Genomic DNA, 26,185 nt, shown 5'->3' on the forward strand with positions numbered 1-26,185 from the left:
GCACCTCTGCCGTGATCATTGAGCATCCACCCACAGTGACAGTCTACCTTTATGAGCAGAGGGGTCCTTTTGCCTCAGTTTGGGGGTCTCCGAAAAGCAGCGGCTGTTCTGGCTGGCTGGCTCTTAATGCAGGGCTGCCCTTGGAGGGGGTCCTCTTCCCAATGCCCACCGAGAGGCTTTCTTTGGCAGCCGTGCCTCTTGCCCCAGGAGCCGCCAAGGCTGGCAGGACTCTCACCCAGGGCCTTGCCAGCAACCAGCCCCCCACCTTCAGCTCCACGGGGGACGCAGGGAGCAAACGGAGCCAGGAGAGTTTCTACGTTTATTGAGGGTTGGACACGACCATCATTTGGGGCCGGAATAACTTACATCGTCCAGAGGTGAAAAGGTGGCGCTTAATCTCTCTACCCAGTGATACGGGGCTAAGGGACTATTATTTACAGGGGGTTTGTACAGAGTGGGGGGCACCCAAGAGGCCAGATTTGAGGGGAGGGGGGAAGTCACAGCAGGGGCACCCAGTAAACAAAGGAAAGCCGGGGGGGGGGAAGGAGGGAGCGGGGCATTGCAGCTTTCCCCACTGGAGTGGCCAACTCTCCCATCAGCAGCTGTGTCTCTGCCTGTCCGCCCACTTATCCTGGCCAAACAGCTCCACCCTGCCCATGCCCAGGGCACCTGGCAGCTGTGCCACCCGCTATGCCAGTCCCCCTCCACGGCTCCTCCTCGCTGCTGGGCCCCAAACTCTCAGGGCTGAGAGGTGCCAACCTGCCATCCAGCATGGGCTTCCTGCTGCACTGAAGCAGAGCTTCTTGGGCACTCAGCATCACCAACTCGTGCCCACTCCAGTGAGATGGCCAGCAGCCGTCAAGGTGACTGACTCCTGGCCCCTCCACCCACTCAGGAGGACCAGCCCCTTCCGAGTGGGGTCCTGGCTCCACTTTCTTCAAGCTTCAGACTTGGTTCTTAGTCCGGTCACGAGGTCTGCATGGAGACATGAGAGTTCTGCCTGCTGCCCGCTGCTCTTGTTGAATTTTACCCTTAAAGAGTCCTACAGATGGCATCAACTTAGCTGGTAAAGCTATTCCTGGCATCAGGTTAAGTGGAGCCAAATGCTTTACTGCCTATGAAAAGCTCCGAAGCCCTCCAGATAAGAAAATATAGAGCACGGGTCTCCAACCTTGGCAACTTTTAGACTTGTGGACTTCACCTCCCAGAATTCCTCAGCCAGCAAAGCAAAGCTTCTGGCCCACAGGCCTTTGGGCAGGAGGACCTCCGGTGCCCAAACTGCCCGAGGGCACAGCTGCCTGCCCAGTCGGGTGCGAATGGTGCTGCCACTGAAGGCAAGGCTGGATATAGTACTGCGAAGACCCAGACCCCTTTGCCAGTCGGGTGGCCCTTCCTGGCTCAGTTGAACTACTCTGCTCTATTCCCCTGCCCAACCCCTCCCCCGCTGACCCAGACCGCACTAGTTCCCTTTATCCTGGAGGATGTTTGAATTCCTGGGGGCAGCAGCTCTTCTCGCCAGTTCTCCAGCCAGAGTGGAGCCCAGGATGTGTGTGTGTGTTTGTGTATGATCCTTTGTGGGTGCCAGGAAAGGGAGGCAGGACACTCTATGGGCAAGCCCCGAAACCGCTCCCCCTCCATTTTGGGAAATGAAAGCGCTTTGGCTCCTGGAGTCTGGATGGCAATGAGGTGGCGAGTGAAAGGGTCATGGCTGGTGGCCACAGCACAATGGGCAGGGGTCCCCTTTGTACAATGGATGAAGCAGGGGGCGCATCTGAGCCTCGCCTGCAGTTCCCCCCATGTGACTCGGGAAAGGGAAGGCCAGCTAGCCTTTCCCTCACCCAATTAGGGGCCAGAGAAGGGGCCAGCGCCCTTCCCTGCCAGCCCCCCTTATTCTCCCCTCCCTCCTGTCCTCCCCCTGTGCCCCTCCTAGCACCACTGACAGGCTGGCAGGCAGCAGCTGGTCCCACTGGCAGCAGAGGTGGGTCCAAGGACCGCCTGGGCCCCCGGAGGGAGGCTGGGAGGCCCCGGGGTCACGTCCTCCCCCGCATGGCTCCCCAGCCTGGGGGGTCAGTCAATGCACGGAGCAGGCTGGGCCACCCTAGAGTTGCAGCTGGTCTGTGATTTTGGCCACCAGACTGCGGAAGGCCAGGGAGGTGCCAGCCTGGCGCCGGAAGAGCACCCCGTGCAACCCCCCCAGCCGCTGCAGCCGGCAGACCTCCACCTCGAAGCAGCAGAAGTGCTCATTGGCGCTCTTCCCATGGGTGCAGGAGAGGACGAAGGGCTCCGTCTGGCGGCGGCAGCAGTTGGCAGAGTCCGTGGCCTGGCAGAGGGCGGCCAGGATGGCCTCGGCGGAGCGGGTGCTGGTCAGCTTCACATTCCAGGTAAATCGGAGCAGCCGGGGTTCTGCTTCCTTTTGATGCCAAGGTAGATTGCAACTGTGGGCGAGGAGGACCAAGAGCCTGCTCAGCAAGCACCAGCGCCAGATGCCCCAAAGGCCCTGGAAAAGGGACCCCGGGCCAGCCAAGATGCCAAGGGGGCACGTTTAGCTTGGTCAGGGTTTCTGACCACGGCTTAAGGCATCGTGAACCTAGATTGGCTACGATTACTCCAGCCTTGCCTTAGTCCCTCTATGTTTGCTGCCATGAGTTACTCATAAAAATAAAGGTACAATGTAAATAAGTAAAAATAAACTCCAGCAGACTGTAGATATTGGAGGAGCCCAGATAATAGTTAGGTGAACAAACCCTGGAAAGAACGGACTAGTTTGCAGAGGTTCCCCCCACACCCCAACTGAGCTGGGCTCCAGACCCACACATTTTACGTAGCACAATCACCCACATGCAGCCCCCACCTGAATTCTGCAACCGAACTGTGCAAAATCAACACAACTCTCACAAAGCCGAGGTTTCCTGCTGCTGCTGAGAAAGTCAAGCCCTCCCCCCCCCGCGGCCTCTCCATCAGCCCCCTTTGGCCTTTCGAGCTCTCAACATAGCCTGCCCCACAGATGGGGGTGGCCCCCCAGGGACTCACCTTGTGAGCGCAGGTCCCCTGATTCTCTCAGGTTCGTCTGCGACCCTGAAAGGCAAGACAGGAACAGCAGTGAAGGCAAAGTGGATATGGGGAGCAGTCGTGAGGGTCATCTGGGGGAGCCCCCCTCCTTCACTGTCAACCTCCAGCTCCAAATCCTCAGGGAGACGAGGCAGATGGGGTAGCTGGGCAGGGGCCGCCCGGGAGTGGGTCATTTAGAACTGCAAAATGGGGTTCCCTGGGGCCAAGCCCTGCCTCAGTCTGCCGCCCAGAGAAAGGGGGGCAGGGCTCGGCCACAGCTCTGCCCCCTCCCTTACCTGCTACCTTTCTACAGGGAGGGCTTGCTGCTCTGCCTGGGTGCCTTGCAGCCAGGGCAGGGCAACTGAGGCACCAGCTGACTGCCCGGCAGAGGACAGGGAGCAGGCTGGGCTGCTGTGCGGTTTCCATGCTGCCCACAGGCAGAAAGGCAGCCTGGGCACGGTCCACCTGGGACCCCCTTCTGCAGAAGCCGGCCGGCCTCTGCCCTGGACTTGCCCGGCTGCACACCTGGCCGGGCTCTTATCTGGCCTTGCTTAGCGTCCCGGGTGGGCAGAGGGCACCTCGGGCTCAGCTCCAACCTGCAACGTAAGGAAGAGAGTCCCGAGTGCTTCAAAACACCTTTTCTGTGCCTCTGGAACTGGCCAAGTGGGGGGGGCCTCCGGAGCAGTCAGGTGTAACTGAGAGGCATTCCCAGTGGGGGTTGCTAAGGGCTCTAGCCAAGTAAGAGGGAGCCAGGGGTGGGGGTGGGGAGAAGGCAGAGAGAAAGGTAGCAGCAGAGGGGGGAGCAGCCACTTACTGATTTTAGATCCTTGAGGCACTGAAGCACCCGAGACGCACCTGTTAGAATTCTGCCGCTTAGAGGGGTCAAGAGTGACCCTGAAAACAGAGAGAAGCCAGAGTGAAAGGAGCGCGGAGGGCGGGGGGGGGGACAGAGCAAGAGGGGTTAGTGGGGAGGGGGCGTCAGTCCTGCCTCAGTGGCTGCAAACGCTCCGGGTGGGGAGGGGGAGGTAGAGTCCAGGTTGTGCGGGGAGAAGCTCCTTCCAGCTGGTTTTTGGGAGTCTGCCTTTCACCCCAGAGGCTCCTCTGGCTGAGCCCCCCAAAAACGAATCTCCAACTCCTTTTCTGCACTCAGCCAAGTCTGCTGCCAAGAGTGTGAATCCTGCCCCGCCCATTTGCACCTAAATATCCTCCCTGCCCTGGGTAGCAACCTGCCCTCCATTCTGCCCCATTGGACACCCCCCTCGCCACCCCCTCAGGGCTCTGGCTCCTCCCCAGCTCCTGCAAGGGTCCTGCCCATCTCCCTTTCTGCCCCACAGTCCCGTCGAAGGACTTGTGGGGCCCATGCTCAGGATGGGGCTGCCTGAGATTTTGGCCCTTCGCTTCCATGCCCCCTGGTTGGGGGAAGGAGCTTCCTGTTCTAACCTTCCTGTCTGGAGTCCCTATCTGAGCCAGCTGTTTTCTCCTCCCCCCCCCCACTTCTTTTCTCACCTCTCCTGGAACTGGGGAGGGGGTAGGCCAGAGCCGCCCCTCCCCTCTCCCAGGAGGGTCTCCTGGGGAACACAGCCGCCTTCAGCTAAGCAGTGCTGGGACGAAGCAGCTCCACCCAGGGCTCACCGGGGGGAAGCCATGCGTGCCCCACACAGAAGTCATGCTCTTTTGCTTGCCCTCCCAGGGGGGGCTTCAAAAGCTCTGCCAGGCTCTTTGGGGCGAAGCTTTCACCGCGGGGGGCTGCAGAAAGTGCCCTGTCTTTGGCCAACCATCCGGGAGTCCTTGCGGGAGTGGGGGAAGAGACCAGTGGTGAAATCCTCCACAGTTTGCCACCGGTTCGCTGCCTGCGCATGTGCAATGCGTGCCAAATGTATGTTTCGCATGGAAAAATGATGCTTAACAAGGTAAGTAGAACACTAAGGGTGGGGGGAACAGCTGTGCTGTGCAATTTAGATTTGCTAGAAAGTAGCATTTCCTGCTTTCTAGCGAATATAAATCACGTGGCACAGCTGATTGTTGGAAATGCCAGTTCGGACCAACCAGTAGCTTTTTTTTTTACTACTGGTTCGCCCAAACCGGTGCAAAGAGGTAGAATTTCACCACTGGAAGAACCTCCTGGTTTTCCCTGGATGGCAGACACAGGGCCAAGCAGGCTGGGGAGGAACTCGGGAAGGCTTCAGAGGGGGTCCCCAGGGGGGAAAGGCTACGCAGGGGAGCCCTCCATGGGGCAGAGTCAGCCTCCTTCAGAAGAGAGGCACCTTCCCTTGCTGGGCTGGGCACAGCTGTCCTGAAGGTGCTTTGCCACCTCCGAGAGCTGCAGGGGGAGGCCTGGCACCAGTGGGGCAGGGCCAGGGGAAGGGGCCATGGAGGGGGGGTGCTGAACACCCTTAAACCTCCCCCATTTGTTGCTTCTTGCCTTCTTTCAGGCAGTCCTCGACTTACAACCATTCACTTAGTGACTGTTCAAAGTTATAATGGCACAGAAAAAAGGGACTTATGACTGCTTCCCACACTTATGACCATTGCAGCATCCCCATGGTCATGTGTCAAAATCCGGTTGTTTATGACGGGCGCAGTGTCCCAGGGTCACGTGATCCTCCTTTGTGACCTCCTGACCAGCCAAGTCACCTATCAGCCGTGTTACTCACTTAACAACTGTGGCGAGAAAAGTTGTAAAATGGGGCAAAGCTCACTTAATAATAGTCTTGCATAGCAACAGAAACCGTAGGCTCAGTTGTGGTCATAGTTTGAGGACTTATCTGCGGAGGGGGCAGGAAAGGGGCTTAGGTGCTGCCTGTATTCCAGGAATGGCCTGAACTTTGCAAACTAACTTGAGGGGGTGGGGGGAGGATTCGATGTTGCAGCTCCCCCCCTGCTCTGGCCAGAAGCGGCCTCCACTTACCTCCGTGTGAGCTTCGAGGTCAGTTTGCTGAACAGGTTGGAGGTGGCCCGGCTGCGGCTCTGAGGCAGAGTGGGGGCTTCGTGGGAGAGGGTGGGAGAGGGGGGCGGCCCGTTCTGCACACCGGTGCCACGTCGGTCCCGCACTTGGCCCCCGTGGAAGGTGCTGCGGATGTTGGTGCCGCGAGAGAGCCTGGTGCGGTCGGAGGAGGAGGAGGAGGTGGCGATGCTGTGGCTGGAGGGGGAGGCCGGCGGCACCCGACTGGCACCTGAGCTGCAGGGGGAAGAAGGAGAGGGCACCACTCAGGGCAAACCAAGATTATTCGCCCCCAACAAGGGCAATGTGGGGCCCGGAAGAACTTTGGGGCAAAAGATTTGAGAAATCCCAAAGGTTTGGCCTTTGACCCCTGAGCCACCCCTGGTCTCCTGCAGCCCCTTGAGGTGACCCCCCCCTCCTCAGGATGCTGATCTTGTGCCTGGTTTCTGGACATGAGATGGCCAAAGGCCCTGCTCCCTCGGTGGGATGCCCAGGACCACTCAGGAGCCGTGGGGCAGGCGCTCATAGGCATCCTGTGCCCCCGCTGTGTCCCTCTCTGGGGGCTTCTGGGAGGGGCCACATGGCTCTCTTGGTCTCTTGTTGAGCTGAAACAGCTTCTGTTTCTCCCTTTGGAAATGAGGATCTCCAGGCCGGGTGTCTCTCCGTCTCTTGAAGAAGGGTGGACTTCAACTCCCAGCAGGGCTGGCTGAGGAACTCTGGGAGTTGAAGTCAAGCCAACTCCAAATGGCCAAGATGGAGACACCCTGCGCCAGACACTTAAGTGACCATGCCCCAGAGCCACAACAATGCTACCCCACATGCCCCGCCACACCCAAAGTCCACCTGTTCTCCTTCCCGTTCTGGAGCAGGGAGTGGCGGTCGCCCCCAGGCCTCTCCGTGCAGACATAGGTGTTCCGCCGGGTCATCATACTGGACGGGATGTTATTCTGAAACAGGAAGGAAGATGGCCAGCTCAGAGCCCGGTTGCTGGGGGCCAGTAGGTTAGACAGGGCACGGGGCCCTGGAATTAGGGGGATGGAATGGGGTCAGCTGCATCATAGTCTCAGCATCCAGGTCTTTGGCAAGTTAGACATTAACAGAATTAACAGGATAACAGAGTTGGAAGAGACCTCGGAGGTCTTCTAATCCAACCCCCTACTCAAGCAGAAGACCCTCTATCATTCCAGACAAGTGGCTGTCCAGTCTCTTCTTAAAAGCCTCCAGTGATGAAGGGCCCACAACTTCTGGAGGGAAGCAGTTCCACAAGTTAATTGTTCTCACTGTCAGGAAATTTCTCCTTAGTTCTGAATTGGGTATGGCCTGTCTACAGAAAAGAAGGACTAGGGGTGACATGATGGCAGGGATCCAATAGTTGAGGGGCAGCCATAAAGGAGAGGGTGTGTGTGTGTCAGCCTATCTTTCAAACCACAGGACAAGAATCAACGGATGGGAACTTATGAAGGAGAGAACCAACCTAGAAATGAGGAATTTTCTGACACTGAGAACAATTGATCAGTAGAACAAATTGCCTTCAGAAGTTGCAAATGCTCCAAGACTGGAAGTTTTCAAGACGAGATTGGACAGCCAATTTGTCTGAAATGGTAGAGGGTCTCCTGCTTGAGCGGGGGGGTTGGACTAGAAGACCTCCGTGGCCCCTTCCAACTCTGTCAGTCTGTTAATAGTTGTATCACTGATCGTAACACAGAAGAGGCCCCAGGGTCACCTTCTAATCCAAGCCCCTCTTTGGCAGATTCTGCTTCTGCTTGGACGCAAGAAGCATGACCAGAAGAAAGGCTCTGGAATTTCGCTCCTGAGACCCGGCTGAGTGTCAGTTTTTTGCCTGGCTCCGTGACTCCTGGGCACAGAAGGACCCGGGCAGCGCTCCGAAACCACCCGGTGCCCTGTCAAACTCCATCCCGCGTTCCCCGACGTCTAAGGAAAGCTCCTTGGTCCTGGCAGGGAAGGAATGCCCCCCCTCCTGAGGCCCTGGCATAGATGCCCAGCTGCCCTGGGGGAAGAGCACCATCGCCTCCCCTGCCTGCCCCACCAAATGAAGGTTTGTGCTGAGGGAGGAGCCCGCCAGCCCCCCACCCTCCCCCCTCACCGTGTTGACCGCACTGTCCTTGCGCCGGTCGGGGATCTCCGATTTGTTGGGGTTGTTTGCGCTGCTCACCATGGGGCTGGAGGGCGGGAGGCCCCCCCGGCCGCTGCTCACCACGCTGCAGCTGGCCTTGCGCGAGGGCATGCGCTCCTCCTTCAGCTCCCCATCCCCGGTGCTGGTGGGGCTCCGCTTGGGGTGCAGGGGGGTGGGGGAAGGGCCACCTGGGGGGAGGGGAAGGGGGCACTTTCAGACAGGGCAGCATCCAATGACCCTGAGTGGGCAAAGGGGCTCAGGACAAAAACTATTGTCCATTTACTTTCTTTAAAATTTCCCCTGAGATGAAAACGCAGAATAAACACCTGTATTCGAAGGTAGTTCTCAATTTACAACAGATCTTTTAGTGACCATTTGAAGTTACAACCCACTGAAAAAAGTGACATGCCTGGTTTTTCACACTTATGACCATTAAAGCATCTATTCATGGTCATGAGATCAAAATTCAGACGTTTGGCAACTGAGTCATATTTATGACGGTCAGTGTCTCGGGGTCACATGATCCCCTTTTGCAACCATCTGCCGAGCGAAGTCAATGGGGAAGCTAGACTTCACAACTGGGTGGCTAACTTAAAAACTGCAGTGATTCAGTTAACAACTGTGGCAAAAAAGGTCATAAAATGGGACAAAACTCAAGAACTCTCTCATTTGGCAATAGAAACTTGGGCCTTAGTTGTGGTCATAAGTCAAGCACTACTTGTATTATGTTCCCCATCTCAACATGCCGACCATCTTGGATGCACCTCAAACCTCTGGAAGGAGAGCTCCACAGCTGCAGGAGTTTAGAGGGTTAGAGGACTCCTTGAGGCCATCAAGCCAACCCCCTGCCTTCAAGAGGACTCCAAGAAGCCTCAGCTTCACACCACTGCCGGATTCCCATGGACTCTTGGACCATTTTATGATTTGGGGGACAAAGCTAAGAGAAGGGCTGGGGTCTTAGGAGACCCTCCAGGTAGTGTGCTGGGGGGGTCACGCCAGACCCCAAGAGCGGCCCTCAGGGCTCCAGAGACGACAGCCCCTCTCCTCCTGGCCACTTACAGAAATCGCTGTGCCGCCGTTGCCGGTGGTATGTGGAGGAGCTCCGTTGGCCCTTAGCGTGTGAGGAGGACTTGCTGGTGCCGTTGGAGACCTCGCTGGGTGGCCGTGTTCGGGCCAGCGAGAGGCTGCTGCCTGTACGGGACTCCCCCGCTTCCACCTGCTGGACAGAGCAGATCGCCAGGCCCATCAAAACTGCTGCAGCACACGCTCAAGCAGGCATGCGTGTGCCTGCAGCGGGGGGGGGGAGGGAATTGCTCCTTCCTTAGGCCAGCTGGAGTCCAGCTCCTCAGAAGCCAAGGACCCACTTCGACACCCAGGGTTCTTGGGCAAATCCAAAACCTGCCCCTTGTAGCCTCCTGGCAAACAGAGCATCACTGAAGCGTGTGCCACCCCCACTACGGATTTGCAGTAGGATGCCCCCCACGCCTGCTCAAACCCGGGGAGGGGTGGGGGGGGGAACATGGCTTTGGCAGCATCCATACCTCGTTCTTCCTGCCCAGCAGCAGGTAGGTGGCTGTGACCTCATTGTACTTCTGGTTGGCCAGGGCCTCCTTGATCTCCTCCCGGCTGTAGCCCATGCCCACCATGACCTCTGGAGGGAGGAGCAGAGGCAGCGGATTAACCCAGCCCACGGCCCGGAGGGGCTGGAAGGTCCCACTGCTGTCAGGGATGGGGGATACTGCCCAGCTGCCCCACTGCCACTCCCCTCGGTGCCCAGGAGAGCAGCTGGGCATTGACGGCAGACCCTTCAGTCTGGGACGCCTGTGCAGGTGGGAGACCTCAGGCAGCAGGATCAGCCGCACTTGTGAGGGGGAGGGTCTAGGCCGCTCACCCCCCAAGCACCGGGCGGGGGGAGCCTACCTATGCGCTTGGCATCCGCAAAATCCTCCTCAGGTTCTCGGTAAGGCTTCAGCTCGTCTCCTTCATAGCCGATGTTGATCCACTTGTCCTTCATTATTTGCTGGGGGGCGAGAAGCGTTAATGGGGGACTGAACTGCTGGGGCCCCTCCCGGGCCCGCCTGGCGCCCTGAGCGTCAAGCCCTTGTAACTCCCACCTGAGGCATCTGGGCACCCCAGGTGAGCAAAGGCCAGTCCCTGCAGCCCTCAGCACATGCTCAGAGGCACCTTCAATTCTTCACCCAAGGGACTCCCCCCATTTTTTTCCAGCCTGGGTCTCCATTTCAGGGGAAGCACAAACAGCCTCGCAATAATCTACAGGGTGCCTGCGGAGGCCCAACCGGAACACTCGCTGAGCTGTGCCAGAAGGGGAGGGCGTCCCTGACACACCGTGCAATTATCCTTGAGTCAATTAGGCTAATTACAGTCATTGGTGGGGGGGGGAGTCAGGGGAGGAAGGCTCAGCAGTGGGGAGGGCCAGATCCCGCAGAGACGGTTGCTAATTAAAGGCCCGGCTTCTGGTGGGTGCCCAGAAAACTAGCATGGGGGATGGGCAGTGCCAGCTGTGCTCCTTCAGCCCCAGAGGGACCACAAGGGAGGAAGGAGCATCTGGAGCCGCCCAGGGATGGCAAATTGCCACACGGGGCTTGTCACGGAGCCGGGGCCCCTCACCTCCAGGGTGCAGCGCTTGGCAGGATTCAGCACCAGGAAGCGCCTCAGGATGTTTTCGCAGTCCGTGGACATGTAGAAGGGGACACGGTACTTGCCACGCAGCACGCGCTCCCGCAGCTCCTGGGAGGGGGGCAGGGAGAAGAGGCCTGTCGGTCAGAGCGGAGCCTGGCTCTCCCCCATCAGTCGCTCTGGGTAGCCAGTCTGCTGGGGGGCAGCGCTGCCTGGCCAAGGGCGCCAAAGGGCTCATGCCAGGCCAGTGGCCACGTACCCGGAAGGTGCCAACACTCATTTCCCTGGTGGGAACCGGCCTTTGCAACTTCTGGCATTGGGCAACCAGGCAGAGGGAGGAGAAAAGTCTTTGCACAGAGAGGCAGGAGATATGCCAATTCAAGACATAAAGAAATAAACAAACAGCCACGGGCACAGAAAGGGAAAGCCGAAGAAAAAAGGTGGAGACGCTGAATGCCCAGGTGCCCTTTTCCCGACTGGATCCAGATCCAGGAACTCATCCGGCACAGCCCTCCCCACCCCGAGCAGCCCAGCTAGCCCCCCCTTTGCTGACCTGATGCTCCCTTCCTTGCAACTGGGACCCCTGCCCTGCCCCACCCTCTGCACCCCAAAGCTTTCACCCCACAGCCTCACCTTGAGGTTCTGCCCATCAAAAGGCAGGGAGCCACTGACCAGGGTGTACAGAATGACCCCAAGGCTCCAGATGTCCACCTCCGGCCCGTCGTACTTCTTGCCCTGGAAGAGCTCCGGGGCGGCATAGGGGGGGCTTCCGCAGAAGGTGTCCAGCTTGGAGCCGAGCGTGAATTCGTTGCTGAAGCCAAAGTCCGCTATTTTAATGTTGGCATCCGCATCCAGCAGCAGATTTTCCGCCTGGGGGAGAGAAATGGGGGGTAAAGTTTTGCTGCAGGCCCCGAGCCCAATAAGCTTTTTGGAACCTGCACCCAAAGTCTAATGACCAGCAAAATGCCGGCCGGAGAAGCTGCCTAAAGTCCAGCTTCCCTGGTTCTTCTAACTGTCCTGGTGAACTGGCATCAACTCTAAGAGCAGGCAGCAATTCTTCCCATTTTATAGGTGGAAGCACTGAGGCTCAGAAAATCCAGCCACTCGGGGTAAGCAATGGTGGCTGAACCATTGCTCTCATACAAGGAGAGGAATTGGGGAGGGGGAGGCAGAGATGGCAGCAGCATTGAAACTCCTCACCTTCAGGTCTCTGTGTACAATATTCTTCTGGTGACAGTAATGCACAGCCGAGACAATCTAGGAGTGAAAAGGAGGGGTCCTGGCTAGTGTGCAAGCCCCCCTCCAGCCCCTCCACAGCCCCCTTCCAGGCAAAGCAAGTGAACCAACCGGTCCTTAGGCCCTGGAGACTGGACTCTTAGGCCAGGTGGGTGCTCAGTGGAGGAACCCATGCCAGATGAGCCCATTTGCCCAGCAAGGTGAAGGGAGTCAAGCAGACTCTGCCAGGCAGCCAGAAATGCTTGCCCACCCAGCCAGGCCCTATGGGTACCCTTGCCCAGGGCCCAAAGAGAGGGAATGCTCGGTGGCATCGTGACACCCCACCTGCCTGAACTTGGCCCGGGCTTCTTTCTCCTTCATGCGGCCATGGGAAACCAGGTAATCGAAAACTTCTCCTGCATCAAGAGAGGAAGGACAAATGAGTGAGGCCAGCCTGGATGCCAGGGCTAGAAACAGGGAAGGGTGGAGGAAGTGGAGGAACGGTGAAGCTGATGGTGGGTGCCACGGACATTTTGAACCTGGGGCCATCAATGCCAGGGAAGGGCAGGGTGCGCTTGCAGCTGTTCCTGGAGATCTGCCGGGAACAGCCTGCCCAGGTAATGGGGTGGGCAGAGCAAAGAAATTCCTCAGCTTGTCAGCACAAAATGGGGTCAGGCGAGGACAGCTGGAGCGCAAGAAAATGCATCCTGGTGGATGAGCCTCCAAATGTAGAGTTTTGTCGCCCTTAGAAACCAGTCCAGGTGACAGACTTTCCTGGAGGGGCACATGCTGACCCCCAGCCTCTCTGCAGAACCCCTCCCCCAGGTCGCAATGTCTGTGTGGTCCTTGGTGCTCTCTGAACTTGGTGGTTTCCTTGCAGACATTTCAGGACCAAACTAGGGAACATCATCAATGCACTGACAGCCAACCTCAGAGTGTACTGATGAGGTTCCCTAGTTTGATCCTGGTTTGGTCAAGGAAACCACCAAGTTCAAAGAGCACCAAGGACCCAACAATCTTTCTCCTCCTCCTCTTCCCCTCTTCCTTCCCCTCTACTCTGCAAAACCCACTCCTTAATAACACTGACGAGGTTACCCAGTTGGGTCATGAAACATCTGCAAGGAAACAGCTCAGCTCAGAGGCCACCAAAGACCCCTCATGTCACCCTTGAGCTACAAATGTTCTCTTCAACCCGGCCAGAGCGAGCTGGCATTTTCCAGCCGGGAAGGGCAGGCGAGGCTTACCGGCGCTGGCATACTCCATCACCAGGTAGAGGGTCTTCTCCGTCTCAATCACCTCAAAGAGTTTCACTGCACAAAGAACCAGAAGCCACGTCAGCCTCCCCACCAAGGAGCTGCCCTCCCCGGGAGGCTTCATTACTGATGCTGCAGCTACCCCACTCCCTCTCCCACCCCCACCCCCGTCACCAGCACGAACCTCGCAGGCCTCTTTTTAAGGGTGGACTATTTTCTTTTATATGGGACAAGCACTAGAGAGGGAGGCCGCACTAGGCAAAACTGGGAAAGTTAAAATTCTGGGCAGCAAGACAACAAGCGGGCACTAGGACCCCCATCTGCGATTCTGCAGCAATCTTTCCCTGGGGAGCATGAAGCCTTGCAGGGGCATCCCACAGCAGTCCCTGCTCCCCAAAGCTTTGCCCACATCCCAGATTCTGCTCATTTCTTGGGGGGGAGGGTCCTTTTTCTGAGCCCTACCACCGTACCTAGCAAGCTTTTGCAACCTGATGCCCTCTGAGCCCCCCTTCCTATCACCAGCAAGTTGTCTTCTGAATTGAAAGATGGGCCCCCATTTTGACCCCAGCCTCCAGACCCCTTCAGCTGCTGAAGAGCACGACTTCCTTGTGAGGGGGGGGCTTCACAGGGCCTCCCAGACTTCTGTTTCTTACCAATATTGGGGTGATTCAGTCCCTTCATGATCCTGACTTCTCTGAAGAGCTGCAAAAATGTCCCAAACAGGAGTTAGCTGACACCCCCACCCCGAAAGGTCACAGTATAACATTTTTCTCTCCACAACCCCACAACCCCCCAACCCCCCAAAGACAGACCGGTTTTAAATTCCCCCAAACAAGGACGTTTCTGTAGAAAGGGGACGCTGGTCCAGTTTTGCTGGCCAAATGGAAATGGGACTTTCCCTTCATTTACCAACTTCCCCCATTGTCCATAAACCTTTATTGTACTATTTTCCTTCTTTTTCAGTGTTTCTGTAATTTCGAAGAGCCACTGAATGAATGGTCATAGGCCAAGGACCAGCTGTATACGTGATATGGCCCTGGGAGGAGATGGGAGGAGACAGGAAGACCCAAAGTTTGGAATCTGACAAATTCTGGGCAGTTTCATCAGCCTTGAATGCAGAAAAAGGCTAATAATGTCGGGCTGAAAGTAAAATCTTTCAGCCTGTGAAATGCCCCTTTATAGCTGCAGAGAAGGGACAGATCAATATCGCTCCAGGGAGCCAAGATTTAATTTGCTCTTGAAGAAGAGTCCTTGTGTTTGATAGAGGCATTGGGATCTTCTCTTCCTTTCTCTTTCTAATGGGCCTTAGCAATCACATGATAACAACACACTAAAAACAAAAGTCTGGGACTTGCCGTGAGCTGTCAGAACCCCATTAAGGATTCTGGGTCCCATTAAGCCTCCCTTCACTTCTGTCCCAGGCAGCCTTTTCCCTGTGCTTATATGGTGTGTACGTGTAGCTTGGCTCACTTGCTGGAGCGCTTTGCTGGAATGTCTAGAGCACCCAGCTTTGGAAACGGCCCTTAGGTTTGACCTGCAGGTCATGGATTATTGGACTGTCAGGTCTGAATTGGCCATGGCTGTCTTGCCATGCTCTGCTGGGGGTTGAATGGCCTTTAATTGATTAACCATGATTAATAATCACCCTTTCAAGAGGATCTCCCAAAGCAGCTTTTGCATAATTAAATTATAATGAATAACAATACTGCATGTCTGGCTGTCTGCTTGCCCCTCCCTTCTCTCCATTCCTTCTCTTCCTTAGCACCTAGTGAAGACATTCTTAGGGGGCGGGGTGTGTGTTTCTGTGTAGCTGAAGGACACTTTCCTATGCCACACCCCCCAGTCAGCCACCCATAGACCCCACATTCCCTCCAGGGCTATCGTTGACCAGCCTTGGCCACTGATATGGGTCTTGCCCTCCCCCCCAAAAAACCTGGGGTACCCAAAGGGCCAGTAGCTGAACCAATGGCGACTGTGAAGGGGGGCCGGCAGCCTTTACAATTCACCTCCCCCTTCCCTGAAGCTCATTTGTCCTGGAGGATGCAGCCGCTAATTAGCAGGTCCACCCCTCCCCCTCCCTATTGGGAAGCTGGCAGGAGCCGGGTTTCCACAGCGACCAGCTTAGACTCACAGCCGTAATTAGGTAGGGGGGCAATGGGGAGCAATTTCTCTCCCCCCCCCACTGCTGGCAGGCAAGGCAGGGAGCCAAGAGGGAAGGGGGAGACACCTCAACCTGCATTGCCCAGGCCAAGGACTCAAGACTCAGAGGGTAGCACCCTGCCCGCCAGGTGGGGAAGGGGTTGCTTAGCCCTGCAGGGGAGCCCTGCATCTCTTTGTGGGGCTTCCCAGGGACCTTTCTAAGCAGAGGAGGCCATGGCACTCCTCCCTCTGTGTCCACCCCTCTCCCCAGTCCCTTGGAAAGGGAGATGGCAGCTGAGCTCTAAAGCCCCCCCTTGTCTCCCCCCAACATCTGCTCACCTTCTGGAGACTTGTTGGATTGAGCTGCGTCTTGTCGATTATTTTGATAGCCACCTTGAGAAAATACAATGCATAAAATCAGTGGGGCTCCCAGGATGGGGCCTTACAATGGCCAGGCGCGGCCCGGATTCAGGTGGGCTGAAGCTCAGTGGCTCCATGGAGTGGGGGGGGGGCATGGACAACCTATTCAATTCAATTCAAGAGGGAAATCCACAGGCTCCCCACACGCAAGGCGGGAGCTCCCGTGGCCATCACAGCTGGCTGTCCCTGCGGCTGGGCCCTTCTTTTTTTATTATTTCTTTTTGTCACAACAGTATACACAAACAATTGTCATAGATAAAACAACATATCTTGAAGAAAATATATATATAAGTAAAAAAATATGCATCAACCATATTAATTTGATATAATGAAGGGAACAATAGGACAGGAACGGTAGGCACTATTGTGCTCTTATGCACGCCCCTTATAGTCCTTTTAGGAATGGGGTGAGGTCAATAGTAGACAGTTTTTGGTTGAAGATTTTGAGATTTTGAGTAGAGACTATGGAGTCAGGTAATGAGTTCCAAGCATTAAAATTTTCTGCAATCAAGTTTGAAGCGGTTGACATTTAGCTTGAATCTATTTTTTGCTCTTGTAATATTGCGATTGAAGGTGAAGTAGTTTTTATAGGAAGGATATTGCAATAGATGATTTTGTGTGTTAAACACAGGTCATGCCAAAGTCGACGGAGCTATAAGTTTTCTAATCCCAGGATTTCAAGTCTGTTGGTATAAGGTATTTTGTTGTTTTTGGAGGAGTGAAGAACTCTTCTAGTAAAATATTTCTGGATTCTATTGTATTTATGTCAGAGATGTGGTATGGGTTCCAGACGGATGAGCTGTATTCAAGAATAGGTCTGGCAAATGTTTTGTATGCTCTAGTTAGTGGTGTAGAGTTTTTAGAAAAGAAGCTGCGTAAAATTAGGTTTACAACTCTTAGGGCCTTTTTTGCTATGTAGTTGCAGTGGGCTTTGGCATTAAGGTCATTTGATATGAGAACTCCAAGATCTTTGACAGGGTGGGGGTCGTCAGTTAGGTAATGTCCATTAAGTTTGTTTTAAGTTTAATTAAGTTTTTTGTAATGTCCATTAAGTTTTTTCTCTGGGTCTGTGGGGAGCCTTTCCTCACTTTGACTCCTGTGCTCTGGAATGCCCCCCTGCCCCTCCCCCCCATTCAACCTGGCTATTCCGCTGAGTGCAGGAGGGGGGGGGAGACTGTGGCGGAAAGTTTGCTTCTGCAGCTGGCTCTTTGCACTTTTCCCTTCCTTGTACAATTGCAGATACTGTCTTTATTTTATGATTTTTTTTTTGAGTGGGGGATTGTCTTTGAGTGCCCGGGGCCTTCCGGAGGGTCTTGGCCAGGCCCAGCTTTTGCGAGGGGAAACCAATGGCCATTCAAAGCAACCCCAATGGGATGCTTAAGAGGAAACCCCCAGCAGGGGCCCTGACTCCCTGGGAAAAGCCCCCCTCCCCTGAGTAAATGCACTCAAGTGCAGCTGATCCCCACCACCACCTGTGCTGGGCCCAGCGACCCTTCCTCTCGACTTGCTAGCTCTGCCTCTTCCCTGGCCAGTTTCAGCTGCACTGGGAGGGACGGCTCCCCCTACCTCCCCAGCAATCCATGATCCCCCCAGACCCCAAAGGGCACCCGGCCTTCGCCCGACTCACCTCCCTGCCCGTCAGGATGTGTCGGGCCAGCTTGACCTTAGCAAAGTTGCCCTTGCCAATGGTCTTGAGCAGCCGGTAGTTGCCGATGTGGGGCTGCTCGTCGGGGCAGGAGGCGATGGAATTGCGGCATCGGGCGCCAAGCGAGCGGCTGGACCATGAGGAGCCCTTTTCGGAGCGGCTGCTGGCCAGGGTGGAGGGCTGGGGAGACAGCGGCGGCGTCACCGGTAGGGGGGCAGGCTCCAGGGTCACCACCGGGCAGCGCTGGTGCTATGGGGCAAAAGAAGGGTTACTGGAGAGGGGAAGGGGCCTGGCCACCCCAGTACTCAAATTAAGAAGTGAGGGCATAAGCCGTGCCTGCTGGCAGCCGGGTAAGGACTTCACCAACCTGTGCCCCACACTTACCACCTAAAGCCCACCCTCAATTCTCCTTTGCTGCTTGGTCGCATTCTGCCCAGCCCAGCTGCTCACTTCCCGGCCTGTCTGGGCTCCCCAAGGCCTCCTGAAGGGCCCCTGTCCTCCACCCCAGAGACTGCTTTCATCTGGCTCTACAGGAGTTGCTTTGGGGATGGCAGGGGATCCCCTCTCACCCCCCATCAGAAAATTTCACCTGGATCAGTTCTGAACCCAGAGCTTTGGAGGCAAAAATTCCGCCTCCCTGCTCGCCCTGGCAGGCACAGCATTTATTTATTATTTATTTTATTTATTTTATTTATTTTGATTTTTATACCGCCCTTCTCCCAAAGGACTCAGGGCGGTGTACAGCCAAGTAAAAATACAGTATATACAGATTAAAAGAAATTAAAAGAAAACATATTATATTTTGGTCGAAAATTTAAAACAATTTAAAATCTTAAAATATAAATAACCCCAATAAAAATTTTAATCCAGTCCCGCTTGAATGAATAGGTGCGTTTTCAGCTCACGGCGAAAAGTCCTAAGATCAGGCACTTGACGTAAACCAGGGGGAAGTTCATTCCAAAGCATAGGAGCTCCAACAGAGAAGGCCCTTCCCCTGGGGGCCGCCAACCGACATTGCTTGGCGGACGGCACCCTGAGAAGGCCCTCTCTGTGTGAGCGTAAGGGTCGGTGGGAGGCAAAAGGTAACAGCAGGCCTGAGCCTCTCCAGCTGAAAGCGCCCAGTTGCAGCTTTCCAGAAGTGGCCACAATGTGCCCTTGCCCATCTCATGGCCAGTGCCAGAATTCTGGCTGGCAGACTTCCTTGGGGGGGAGGGGGGCATATTCCAGGGCCGAGAACAGAAAGGCCAAAGGCAGAACAGGGTCTCCTCCATGGCAGAGTCACGGGGGTGGGGGGGATGTCTGTACACCTCCCAGTTGGGCTTTACAGACAGGGGTGCTGCTGCAGGATTCTGGGGGCACATTTGAGGGGGGAACCTGAGCTCTTGTTCTCTTTTCGTTTCTGCAAGATTCACGACAGCCTACCCCAAGACTCAACCTGCCCCACCAGATGTCCTCTTAGGGGCCCAGGTACCACCCTTATAAGTGGCCTTGGCAGAAAGGTGGGGAATGCTTGAAGGAGAACTGGCCAGGCTGCCATCCCTGCAGGGAAGAATGCTGGGCAGAGCCAGCCAGGAGGAGCCGGGTGAGATGATGACCTTGTCGCTTGTTTCCAATCGGAACAAATGTCCTTTTGTGGCTTCTGGCCCTGGGCTTTGGGCTGGGGGTTGGGCTGCGGGAAGCGCCCAGAACACGGCTAAGGCCAAGGCGTTGCCCCTAAAGGTCCGAAGTTCCCACCAGAAGGCAAATCTGATCTGCTGAAGGGTCCCTGTGGGTTTCTTCCGGACGGTCTCCATTCTCTTAGCAGGCAGACACAAAGCCCTCATTGTCCCAGCCTCTTCCCAACCAGGCCTCTCCAACCAGCTGCTTTCCAGATGAGTTAGGATTACAAGTCCCACAATCCCCAGCCAGGATACATTCTCTTTGACCCAGGGGTTTCTGTTCATAACCCACAAGGCTCAGCCATATGAGCACAGCAAGGACACACGTGTAGCACAGAGACCCAGATACGTCTGTCACTTTTCCCAGACTTCCTATCGGCTCTTCTCAGGGACAGCTGACCACCTGCTCCCCAGGAATACAGGGAGTCCTCAACATAGGACCGTAATAGAGTTTAACGTTTCTGTTGCTAAGCAAAACCTCTGTTAAGTGAATTTGCCCCAATTTGCGACCTTTCTTGCCACAGTTGTTAAGTAAATTACTGCAGTCATTAAGTTAGCAACACAGTTGTTAAGTGAATCTGGCTTCCCCATTGATCTGGCTTGTAACAAAGTCGCAAAAGGGGATCACGTGACCCCGGGAGGCTAAATTTTGATCACGTGACTCTGGGGATGGTGCAATGGTTGCAAGTGTGAAAAAAGTCAATTTTTTCACTACCGTTGTAACTTTGAACGGTCACTAAATGAGCTGTTGTAACTCAAGGACAACCTGTAGTGCACGAGATGGATGCGGGCCGAAGGCCTCAAGGAGCAGGTTGCAAATATCTGTGTTCCCCATTTCTTTATATGTGGAGGAAGCAGGTACAGCTTGACAGGCGAGGCAAACACCTGGGGGGCTTCCCAAAGGCCATTGAAGGGAGAGAGAAGGAAGAGTGACTGCCAACTAGGGCGGGATCAACCTGGCTTGGGAAAGGTATTTGAAGAGGATGTGACTGCAACCTGAATACAGGGAGTCCTTGACTTACGACCATAAGGGAGCCCAAAATTTATGTTGCCCCAGGGGTAAAATCTACTTACCTTCCCTACCGGTTCAAAAGTGCACGTGCCGCGTGTGCATGTGTCACATCCGCACGCAGACCCTCTGCGCATGAGCAATTCTTCTGCACATGTGCAGAGGGTAAAAAACAGGAAGGTTAAAACCAGGAAGTAATGATAACTGGGCAAGTGGGTGGAGCCTTCTCTGAACCACCTGCTGTCATCGTTACCAGTTCAGCTGAACCGGTCCAAACCCGTAACATTTCACCCCTAGTTTTGCTCCATTTTACGACTTTTCTTGTTAAGTGAATCATTGCAGTTGTTAAGTGAATCTGGCTTCCCCATTGTGTTTGCTGGTCAAAAGATGGCAAAGGGAGGGGTCACGTGACCCCAGGAGGCTGCAACCGTCATAAATGTGAACCAGTTGTCAAGCATCCAAATATAAGTCACATGGGCCATGGGGAGGCCGCGATGGTCGCAAGTGTGAAAAATGGTTATATCATTGTAACTTCTGACGGTCACTAACTGAGCTGTTATAAGTCAAGGACTATATGCACGAGACTCTTGGAGAAGGGGTGGCCCCAAAAGCCAAGACCACACCAGGCGTGCCAGCAGAGGCATCGTGCTTGGCGTCTGACCTCCTGGATCCCATGTCCAGCTGTGGGCATCAATGCCAAAAACTTCGGAGGAACCGAGAGAGCAGCAAGAATCAACAGAGGATGCGGAACTCGGCCCCAGGAAGGCCAAGTGAAGGGAAGAGCTGGCCACACTCCCCTTCCGAAACCCAAATGGGGCAAGGAGAAGAAAACAGAGCCATTTCCCCTCCAGAAGTGCAGGATATGGAATTATGAGAACAATTAACCAGTGGAACAACTTGCTACCAGAAGAGATCAAGAGATTACCCTGTTTCCCCAAAAATAATCTTCCTGGATAATAAGCCGAATTGGGCTTTTGAGCGCATGCACTAAAATAAGGTGCCCCTGAAAATAAGCCCTCCCCGAAAGTATTTAAATGCATTTTCTTTGGTTAGGGTTAGGGAGACACCCACCGGCTGGGCAAGGAATGGAGCCGAGGTGGTCAGGGGGGGGGCACAAAAGTCAGGGACTTTGGCTGGCCGCCTCCGCAGGGGATAGAGGAACAAGGAGGCAAGCCTGCCCCAGAGAAAGCAAGCAGAGGACTCTCCTTCCTTGAGCAGCAGGGGTGGGGTGGGGTGGGGTGGGAGCTGGACCCAGGCCTGCTGCCCTGGCCTGGCCTTTCTGGAAAGCTCCCTGCGTTTCCACAGTGCAGGAATGCCTCGGTGCATTGTGGGATGCCCAGGAACACTGCCCGTCCTCTCTCGTGAGTGCGCAGGGCAAGGGGAGGAGGGAGGGGTCTATAGCATCCCCCCCCCTTCAGCAATCATCAATAATGCACTGGAAAACAGCGCTGCACACTTCAAAGAGACGGCAGGGTGGCAGGGCGCCTGGTGTGTAGATTCTCTCACTCCAGATGGGAGACCTTTCGGAATGCCTGTGGCATGCAAAATGCTGCCATCCTTTGGACACCCCCTTCCCACGCTCGAGCAAGTGCAAAACCTGGGCACATCGTGAGAAAAAGGTGCTTGGTACACGGCCCCTTCTAGGCTGCAGTAAAACCAACAATGACTCAAGGAATTTCAGTGCCAACTCCGTCTTTCAGTCACTAAGCAGGCCAGAAGGGAGCCGCAGTTGCCCTGGCACTCCCAGCCCCAAAAGGTTTAGCCCTCCGTCAATGAGAAGAGAAATCCTTGGCCAGAGTCTTTTGCCTCTCAATACAGGTGGGGGAAAGGAAGCCAAAGACCTAGTAGAGGCAGAACCTGAAGGTGAGGCCACTACCAGGGGCACCGGGCCAGGGAGTGGAGTGCCACTTGGGCCCACGACCACCCTCAGCCGTGGAAATCCACTGGGTGATTTTGTCACCTGCTGTCCCAGCCTACCTCACAGGGTTGTTGTAAACCACCTGGGGCTTTTGGATGAAAGACAGGATAGGAATCTAACAAATTCAAAACAAATAAAGGGGGGACTATTTGTTGCATATATTTTTATACAGCTTTTGCTTGCTAACATTCCTATTTAGATTACTACCTTTGAAGTGCTGAAAATTTGTTTTGCTTTCCCCTCCCATTCTCCTTACTGGAGAGTCCTCTGTGGTTCCTTTATGATGGGATCCAGAGGAAAGTTGTTAGCAAACCACGCTTCCTTCCCAGCCCATTTCCTTTCTCGAGGTGCCAATCCTGGCAGGACCCTGCGGGCTGGGCCAGCAGCCACCCTGGCTTGGCGAAGGAGGACATCCCACAGCATCCACACAGACCCTAACCCTAACCCCAGAGCGCACCTGGCCTCTCTCTCCAGATCCAAGCGGGGCTCTGTGTGGAAGTCTAAACCTCGTCCTCCTTTCCAGCCAGACCTGGGCTCTCATGGGTTCCACACCGCTCCAAAGCCAAGCCCAGGAGCAGATCCGCAAGTGCCAGGCCCTCGGGCTTACTCAAGAGCAGGCAGGCAGTGCTAGTCCCGGGACCATGTAAGACACTCTGAAGCAGATGGGACTCAGGGCAGCACTTTCGCTCAGCAGCTGCTTCCGACAAATCGGCAGGTCGCTCACTCCCCGGAAGCCCCAAATGTTATTAACTTTTAATCCAGGAAGATCATCACAACAACAGAGAAGGAGGAGGAGGAGGAGGAGGAGAGCCCAGGTGATCCAGGAAGTGGCCCTGCCCTGACACCTCATCCTCCAAGAGCCACAGGGCCAGCGGCTGCTACTCTTTCAGAGGAAACCGGAATGGCAGATGAGTCCCCAGCTGGGTGAGCGTCCCACTCAGGGTGGGACACTGGGCCACAACCAGGCAGCCGCTCGGCAGGGGAGGCCTGTAACAGATGTGCTTCCATACCCTCTATCTCCAGGCCCATACACCGAGTGGGTAGCATCCCCCTTGGCCCAGGACTGTTTCCATACAACAACTGTGTGAAGGATGCCAGGAGAGTCATCCAGAAGGCAAGGAGCAGCCCGAGGCCACCTGGGTCCAACTCTTGGAGGGGGGATGTTCTCCAGCCCAGCCTGCTCAAGGCCCAGCTACATAGGGAGGGGTGCGCCATGCAGAGAAGCTGTTGGCCACAGAAGAAACCGGCCAAGGCCATTGCCAGGCAGAGAGCTCAGGATCTCAAGGACGCAAAAGCAGGAGTCGGTGCCCTTTGGTCTCTGCCAACCTAGCAAGGCCAAAGTCTCCGAGCCCTGGTGCCACAGCTCTCCTCAAGGGTGTAATGTGGGGCCAAGGCAGCAGCTTCTCCTCCATGCCAGCTTCATACATAGTTCTGGATTCCCCTTGGGAGTTCAGGGGATGGTGTATTTGTGGCAGGGAGCCCTCAGCTCTCCCTTGACTCCTCTGGAACTGTGATTGGAGGAAGGGCAATGGAAGGGGCCAGCTTCTCCTCCTCCTCGAGGGGAGGAGGACTCCATGGATTAGAGCAGGCAGGGGCCTGCAGCCTTCCAGCTGGGCTTCACCGGCTTGGGCTACCAGGAGCTGCAGGTGCCCGGCCCTTTTTGGAGAAACCCCCATGCCAGGCTGTTCCTGAACTGGTTTGGCAAAGAGCTCTCGAGCAAGATGGCACCGTCCGCCTCACTCCGTCATTTGTATATGCTTTACTCTTTGATCCGAGCTGCTGGGGAACCACACCCGGGCACTCCCAGGCCAGGCAGGTAGGGGCAGGCTGCATTACTCACTTGCAGGCCAAGGAAGCTCTCGGCACATGCTCAGAGACACCCTGGTCATTTGACATCTACTGGCCACAAACGCAGGTGCTAGGGGCGATGCCTAGTTGGCTGCCATGGTGAGGACCTCGCTGCCATGGCAACACAGCGGTGCGGCACTCTTCAGGAAGCCTTGGCGATCTGCGATGTGGTTGTCAGCAGCAGCGGCGGCAGAGAGGGTGGGGCCTGAGCCAGAGAAGGCCTGGCAGACAGCAGTAGTGGGCCTGGGGCAAGTGATCCCAGCATAAGGGGGGAGGGGGCACTGAGGCTGGAAGCGGCCCCCTCCCAAGTGGGCGAGCAGAGTCCATGAGCACGCGGAAAGAGATGCGACAGGAAGCTGGGATTTCAACATGAAAGGAGGTGACATCCTTTGTCGCACAGACATAAATACACCCGCCCACTGCAACTGGAGTCCCACACAGCTTCAGAATATCCTGCTGGTGTTGCTAGGGTGTCAATCAAGAGCTGAGAAAGTCTGTGCTTGGTGGCCCCAAGAATCTCTGGGGCCCGGGGCCTTTTTGCTTCGGAATTTTCAGGGGCAAAACCAGGGCCTGCACCCACCTTTCCCTTAAAGCCCCAGAAACCATTTGCTGACAGTCTCCCCCCCCCTTGACAGGGGCACAAATCCAGGTGCAGACAAACAGACAGAAGTTGCTCAACCTCCCCAAAGTGAAAGCGGCTAGGCTGACCCAGGCAGCATCTAAAGCACAATGCACAAGCCTTCACATCGAGTCTCCCACCCCTCATTCTGCCTGGCCAAGGACACCGCGGCTTCTAATGTCTTTTGGCAAAACCTGGTCAGGCACTTTGCTTAAAAACATACCAAGAATGAGCCCTTATGCCTTACTGAAGTCCTCAAAATGGCATTTTGTGTAGGCTAGCCCCACAGAAGGGCACCCAACACACATGCTTCAGACCAAATGATATGGGGGTTGGAATACTCCTTATTCCAACAGCTTGGCAGACACCCCGGCTGCCACCAGAGAACCAGCAAGCAAGCAAGCTGCACCCAGGACATCCCCTCCCCTGGGAGAAAGGCATTCCTGGACGGCAAGGAGCTCCTGGGATGTCTAAGGGGCGACCGGAAGCGGGAGGGGGGTGGCTTGCACAGCATTAGGGGGAAGCTCGGCCTGCAGGCCATTGCCCGCCCTTGGGGCACTCCTCGGGGCAGCCGAGGGCGCTGGGGCGGCCGTCCGGATCTCCCAGCCGGAGACCGGCTTCCCGCCCCCTCGGAAAGGACCCCCTTTGACCGCTCGCTTTCCGCCTCCTGCCTCCCCCCGGGCTGGAGCGGGCGAGGCAGGACGCAGCGCGGCAAAAGCAGCAGAATCACTTTCCCTCGCCTTCGGCCGCTCACCGGAGCCCCTCCGGTGACCCCCCGGCGAGGCCCACCTCCCGGCCCGCTAAAGCTGCCGCCGCCAGCGCCCCGGGCGGCCTGCCTGGGAAGCCGCGGCACCGGTGGGCGGCCCAGTGGGGTGACTTTAGCCCCGAGGCTGAGTCAGGCCGGAGACTGGAACGGCTCGCGTTTCCTTGGCGGGGCCCGCGCCCCCCCACTTCCCCAGTAGCCCGCAGCGGGGGAGCCGAGCCGGCGCAGAGGCGCAGCGACCGGCCGCCGCCAACTCTGGGCTGCCCGCCGTGGTCGTCCGCCCGCCCGCCCTAGCCCGGCCTTCCTCCAGCCCCGGTAAACAAGAGGGGCTGCCGCCGCGGAAGACTCACCGGCTCGGAATTGCGCTCGTTGCCCGCCGCCAGCGCGATGCGCAAAGACATTTTCTCCCGCGGCCCAAGGCCGGACGCGGGGGGGGCGACGACGGCCGCTTGCCTCCCAGTGGCCACTCATGCGCCCCGGCGCGTTCGGAGGGCGAGAGGCGGGCGGGGGGGGTGAAGGGGAGGCGGCCGGAGCGGCGGGGGGCGGCCTCCTCTGAGCGGAGACGCGACTCGAACAGCGCTATGCGGCCCGGGGGGCCATGGGGAGGGGACGAGGGGAGGGGGCCGCGAAGGCAGGCCCGGGCTCAGCTCCGCTCTCGGCCGCCGCCTCTCGCTCGCCTTCACTGCCGCCTCGGTGCCCGGCCCGGCCGCCGCACTCTCCCCGCAGGCAGGAAGGGGGAGCGGCGCTTCCTGTCACCCCCCATATGGCTGCGTCCCCGCGCTGGGGGGGGGGGGAAGGAGGAGGAGGGATGCGGACGCAATCCGAACCCCGGGAAGCCCCCTCCCGTCGCCAGGAGCGGCCGCTGAGCCCCCTCCTCCCGGCCAGGCGGGGCGCGCTTCAGCTGGGGCTGCTGCCCGGGGGCGCCGGATCCGGGAGGG

The 26,185-nt window shown here is 56.5% G+C and overlaps 1 protein-coding gene across 4 annotated transcripts; it reads right to left on the reverse strand.

The window, feature by feature from the left end:
* Positions 1 to 305: 305 nt before the first annotated feature.
* Positions 306 to 25,735, reverse strand: MARK4 (microtubule affinity regulating kinase 4). Of its 4 annotated transcripts, XM_058196065.1 has the most exons (18): positions 25,598 to 25,735; positions 17,415 to 17,681; positions 15,707 to 15,760; positions 13,882 to 13,930; positions 13,220 to 13,285; positions 12,321 to 12,391; positions 11,961 to 12,017; positions 11,394 to 11,630; positions 10,752 to 10,871; positions 10,044 to 10,143; positions 9,665 to 9,774; positions 9,183 to 9,342; positions 8,094 to 8,311; positions 6,833 to 6,936; positions 5,957 to 6,226; positions 3,574 to 3,644; positions 3,031 to 3,075; positions 2,232 to 2,435 (listed from the first exon to the last, which is right to left on the reverse strand). In XM_058196065.1, exons 1-18 carry the CDS (start codon positions 25,646 to 25,648, stop codon positions 2,371 to 2,373), a joined length of 2,115 nt encoding a protein of 704 aa, XP_058052048.1. In that variant the 5' UTR covers positions 25,649 to 25,735; the 3' UTR covers positions 2,232 to 2,370. The 4 variants fall into 4 exon arrangements, with proteins under 4 accessions (XP_058052045.1, XP_058052047.1, XP_058052044.1 ...); XM_058196062.1 differs by lacking the exon at positions 3,574 to 3,644 and having other exon boundaries at positions 306 to 2,435; positions 9,183 to 9,339; XM_058196064.1 differs by lacking the exon at positions 3,574 to 3,644 and having other exon boundaries at positions 306 to 2,435; positions 8,163 to 8,311.
* Positions 25,736 to 26,185: the final 450 nt, after the last annotated feature.

Source organism: Ahaetulla prasina, chromosome 10 (assembly GCF_028640845.1).
Source record: "Ahaetulla prasina isolate Xishuangbanna chromosome 10, ASM2864084v1, whole genome shotgun sequence".
Classification (NCBI taxonomy): Eukaryota; Metazoa; Chordata; class Lepidosauria; order Squamata; family Colubridae; genus Ahaetulla; species Ahaetulla prasina.